Genomic DNA, 5,425 nt, shown 5'->3' on the forward strand with positions numbered 1-5,425 from the left:
CATAAATAGTCATTTCATGACTAACAATGAAGCAGAGTATGAGGCTGAATTGCAGGTTTAGAACTGGCACGCGAACTTGGCATAACCTAGATTATAATCAAGAGCGATTCTCAACTTGTGGTTAATCAAATACTGGGGACTTTTACAGCCATAGAAACTCGAATGCAAGAATATCTGGAAAAAGTACGGGAATTAATAACACAATTCCAAACCTGGAAGGTAATGCAGATCCCAAGAGACGAGAATGCAGAAGCAGATGCATTATCTAATCTCGCATCTGCAGCAGACGTGGCAAATGATTCAAAAACTTCAATCGTACATCTGTTTCATTCCGTCCTCGAACCTGATAAGAATAAGGTAAATTTTAATCATTTAATGGGATTGGAGAAATGAAATTATTGCTTTTTTACAGCATGGTACCGTACCTATCGACAAAGCAAAAGCACATGCACTTCGCAAAAAAGCTGCCCGTTATTATTTACATCAAGGGAATCTTTATCGAAAGATGTTTGGTGGCCCGTTAGCAAGGTGTCTCGGACCTTCTCAAACAGAATATGTGATGAGGGAAGTACATGAAGGACATTGCGGAAGTCACGCTGGTGGGAGGTCCCTGGTGAAAACATTGATTCGAGCAGGATATTATTGGCCCAAGATGGAAGAAGAAGCTAATGATTTCGTGTCTAAATGTGATAAATGTCAAAGATACGGCAATAATATACATAGACCAGCTGAGTTACTCCATCCTGTCATTGCCCCGTAGCCCTTTATGAAATGGGGAATGGATATTGTAGGTCCTTTACCACTAGCAAAAGGTCAGGTAAAATTTCTACTTGTGCTTACAGATTACTTCACTAAATGGGTAGAAGCAGGAGCTTTTAAACAGGTGCGGGAGAAAGAAGTTAAAGACTTCATTTGGAGAAACATAATATGTCGTTTTGGAGTACCAAGGGAAATCGTTTGTGATAATGGACCACAATTCATAGGGATCCAAATCACAGAATTTTTCGAAAGTTGGCAGATTAAAAGAATAACATCTACACCATATCATCCAGTGGGAAATGGACAAGCTGAGTCCACGAATAAGATTATCATTAACAACTTGAAGAAAAGATTGCAAGATTCTAAAGGTGATTGGCCTGAAATATTACCTGGAGTATTATGGGCTTATCGTACAACGCCAAAAACAAGCACGGGAGAAACCCCATTTTCAATGGTTTATGGTGCGGAGGCTTTGATTCCAGTAGAGATAGGAGAACCAAGCACACGGTACGTTCAAGCATCGGAGGAATCAAATGATGTAGAGATGCGGGTGAATCTTGATTTGTTAGAAGGAAGAAGAGAAACTGCACTAATAAGAATGGTGGCACAAAAGCAAGTAATGGAACGATACTATAACAGGAAAGCACGCCTCAGATTCTTCAAAATTGGGGACTTCGTGCTTAAAAAGGTGTTCCAATCTACACGTACTGCTAATTCAGGAAAGCTGAGTCCAACATGGGAAGGACCTTACAGAGTTCGTAACATTGCCGGAAAAGGAGCATACGAGTTGGAGACAATGGATGGCAAGCTATTACCCTCACATTGGAATGCTGTCCATCTAAAAAGATACTATTTTTGAGAAAAGTATCCATGGTCAGGTATCTCTATGTTAAATATTTTTTAATTATTAACAATTTTACTAACGATTTTAGATGCTAGGCAAAAACCCTAACTCGTGCCAAATGATGAGTCACGACCTGTATGGCAAAAGGGAATATTCTTAAATTCCCAGCCCAGGGTTACAATTAATCTGATGGAAAAATACACGGGTTAGGTAGTCTTCATCTCTAATCGAACCTCCGAGTTTCTGTTTCAGGAAAAGGACCAAGTTAAGAGAAAAAAAAACAAGTGCTTGAGGCTTCATATTTCACAGCTCAAACACTTGGGGGCTATACAATAAACACAGAACGGATACGTACGAAAAATAGGTGCGCAAATCAAGAGACAAGTGTCGAGCAGAGTTTATGTAATCCAAGCATAAGCATACATCATAGTATTTTTTACCATGGGAGCAATAAAGTCGCCTCTTAAACCCTTCCTAAGGATGGGGTCGGCACTATGTACTAAAACAGGTTATAAAGAAAAACCTCGTGTCTATTGTTCTTCTTTTATATAAATCTGTTACAAGGAAAACAGTTGCGAGAAAGTTATAGATGTACTTTAATACATGTAAATGCTTGTTCAAGTTCATAAATAAAAACTTGTCGAAGTTGTAGCATACAAAACATGTGTATTCCTATTTCTTTCATCGTATTATAACACCATTATGAAGTTGAGACGTCTTCTTCATTAAGTGTCTATAAAGTAAAAGGGCCCTCTTTTATAAACCTCATATTGATATTCCATGAGAAGAATCATAAAGCATTTTCAAAGGATAAAAGTGCTAAGCTATTCCATAAGTCCTAAATAAGTAAGAAGGCAAGAATAGAATATAAAGAAGTACTCACAAAACTTCTTAACATAAAAAGACTGAGGAAAAACTTAGTCACCAAAATATTTATCTTACAAGTGCCCCATTATGGTAACTGGGGACTTCACCAAAAGATCCCTTCAAAATTGCCAAGGGATAACATTAACAATCATTAAAAGTTGTAACATCACTTTCTGAAGCAATAACAGGTGCGGTTACAACTTCTGACGAAACAGCAATAGAAGCGATTTCAGGTGAGCTTGGAGAGATAACATCAACGTGGGAAGTAACAGTCACAGGAACATTAATTTCCATAGACTGTGTCATAGAAGTTTCAACTTCGGAAGCTGGAGTTATAACTTCAAGTACTTCAGTGACTGCTTCGGAGTTCAAACACTCTTCTGTTCCAGGAGCCTCTAGTGCTGGAGAGGGGGTGTCAATATTTCCAAGTGCCGGAGAAGGAGTATCAGCAGGTTGTTGACCTTTTTCGATAGTGTCTATGACTTTGGCCAACTCAGATTGCAAGTCAAAGTTTTCTTGTGTAGCCTCCATCAAAGCATCACGTCGAGAATTTAGAAAAGCCCAACTCACGTCTATGTTGAAATTTTCTTCAAGGGCATTATATTCCTTCTCCAAAGCCTTATATTCTTCTTCCCACTTAGCAAGGTCATTTTTCATTATTTGGTGCTCGGCTAAGTGAGAATCTAAGGAAGCTTCAAGAGAGGCATGGGAACTTTCCAAGGCACGAATTTTGTCAGAAGAAATCCTTAAGTCATTTTGAGCATGAGTTAAGTTTTGAGCTAACTCCCTTGCGTATTCTTCTTTCTTCTCCATGAGTGCCTTAAGTTCTTTAATCTCCTCATTGGCTTTAGATAGAGAGCATTCCAGAAGTTCTTTATCCCTTTTACTCTGACCCCAAGAAGCATTCATAATTCCCAACTCAGAAGTTAAGCCACGATTTTGTTGCTCCAAGTGAGCCTTGTTCTCTTGCAATTCCTCTATAGTCACTTGGGCACTCTCAAATTGTTCTTTCCAGTTTGCTGCTTCAAATAAGGCATCTTCAGCTATTTTCCTAGCTTCAGATAGAGCCTTTGTAGACTCTCGCTCCTTTTTCTCCAATGTAGAGACTCGTCCCATCAGCTCAGTTCCAATAAGATTAGCCTACGGTTATAAAGCATAGAAGTGAGAACTTAAAAAGAAAAAGAAGGAAAGCATTCAAAGTTAAGAAAATTACCTTCAAAGTTGAATGAACTATGTCATTCATCAAAGTGTAACAACTATGGCTTTGCATCTTATTCTTTTCGATTTCTCCAATAAGAGGTTCGAGCCAAGTGTCAGCTCTCCCAGATTTTCTTAAAAGGCTTTGATTAGCAGGGATTTCGAGTGTGACACTTCTCATAGTCATGCTTCTGTTGCTAGAACTTGCTTCTACATGTGGGATGGATGAAGATGGAACAGCGGAAGGGGGAGTAGTAGAAAAGGTGAACACCGCAGGAGTCGTGGGAGTTGAAGCAGGAATGGTAGAAGTAAGCATAGGAATGGAGGTAGGAATAGACAAGACTGGTGAAAGAACAGAAGTGGTCAATGCTGACAAGGAAACACATACAGTTGGCAAAGGAATGGATGAAGTAGGTGCGAATGAAGAAAGAGGAACTTCATCAAAAACAGGTCCGAATCCGTCACTCTCAAAACCACTAGTAAAGAGATGCTGAGTTGATTCATTTGTGTCTCTTGGCACGGTATCCTCATCTGAAGGAATCAAAACAGGCTCGGTGGTCGAAGTTTGAGCAGGAGTATCATCGTTAATGACTCGTCTCCTAATTCGTGGCCTAGCTATTAACAAGGTACCTTCCTCATCTTCATTCTTGGAACCTTCTCCTAGAGTTTTCCTTTTTTGAAGTAAGGTTCGAGCCTTGTCCAAGTCAAGTGCAGCATTACCAGACATGCGGATGGCCTTAGCAACATCAGCTGTCATTCCTTTGTTACCAAATCCTGATTAAAAAAAGGATACATAATCAACAATAAAGAAAAAAAAACTTAATGTGCAAAAAGAAAAGTGTGTAAAAAAAAAAACGATACCATGCGTTTTAACTCTCCAGCCATGTAAAGCAGAGATTGATTTCCAAGTTCTTTGGTCCTTAGGAGCAATCTTCAAAATTGAATCTACCCAACCACGAAAGTTGGGAACAGGTTCCACATCTCCCATGATTGCTACAAAAAACCAAAAAGAGACGAAGTCAGAAAAAGAATCGAAATTCTCAAAAACAGATACGGTTTAAAAAAAAAAAAAAAAAAAACTTACGTGCAAAATTCCACTTCTCAGGAAAGGGAATATTTGTTTCACCAAGTAAATCCACCGTACGCACAGCAACGTAACGGGCGTACCATCCACGATCATTGTCATCTTCTGTGCTCACCAAAACCTTCTTGCTTCTCGCGGTTAAGGTAAACACTCCATGACGTATTAAATTAGGATGGTATAAATGGATAAGGTGAGAAAAGGTGAAATCAACAGTGGCTTTGGTAGAAAGATATCTCAAACAAGCCACTGCTCTCCATACTAAAGGGCCAACTTGGGCCAAACAAATATTAAAGAAACGACAAAAATCGAGGATGACTGGGTCAATTGGGGGATTAAAACCCAAAGTAAAAGGGTAAGTATAAACAAAAGAGTACCCGATCCTAAAAGAAGAAATTCTTTGATTTATGGAAGGAATTGACATTCGAAGACTATTTTTCCAGTTACAGTCTCCTCTGATGGTAGGGATTGTAAGTTCGGTCACTAATGTAGGATAAGTATCAGTTTTTTCTAAACTAGCAACTTGCTTTTGAAGAGATTGTCTATCACTTACAAAAGACAAATCATTTGGTACGATTTCATCAACTAAAGGTTCCCTAGAAGAATCAGAAATTTCTTTACCTTTAGAAGAAGGAGTTTTCAGAATAGAACTCCTAGAAGAAGAGCCAGAAGAACCG

General features: G+C 38.9%; 1 protein-coding gene across 1 annotated transcript; it reads right to left on the reverse strand.

The window, feature by feature from the left end:
• Positions 1-2,611: 2,611 nt before the first annotated feature.
• Positions 2,612-4,853, reverse strand: LOC109222550 (protein WEAK CHLOROPLAST MOVEMENT UNDER BLUE LIGHT 1-like). Its single transcript, XM_019386897.1, has 3 exons — positions 4,835-4,853; positions 3,684-4,441; positions 2,612-3,610 (listed from the first exon to the last, which is right to left on the reverse strand). Exons 1-3 carry the CDS (start codon positions 4,851-4,853, stop codon positions 2,612-2,614), a joined length of 1,776 nt encoding a protein of 591 aa, XP_019242442.1.
• Between the last annotated feature and the right edge of the window lie 572 nt (positions 4,854-5,425).

The sequence above is a fragment of the Nicotiana attenuata genome, unplaced genomic scaffold (assembly GCF_001879085.1).
Source record: "Nicotiana attenuata strain UT unplaced genomic scaffold, NIATTr2, whole genome shotgun sequence".
Classification (NCBI taxonomy): Eukaryota; Viridiplantae; Streptophyta; class Magnoliopsida; order Solanales; family Solanaceae; genus Nicotiana; species Nicotiana attenuata.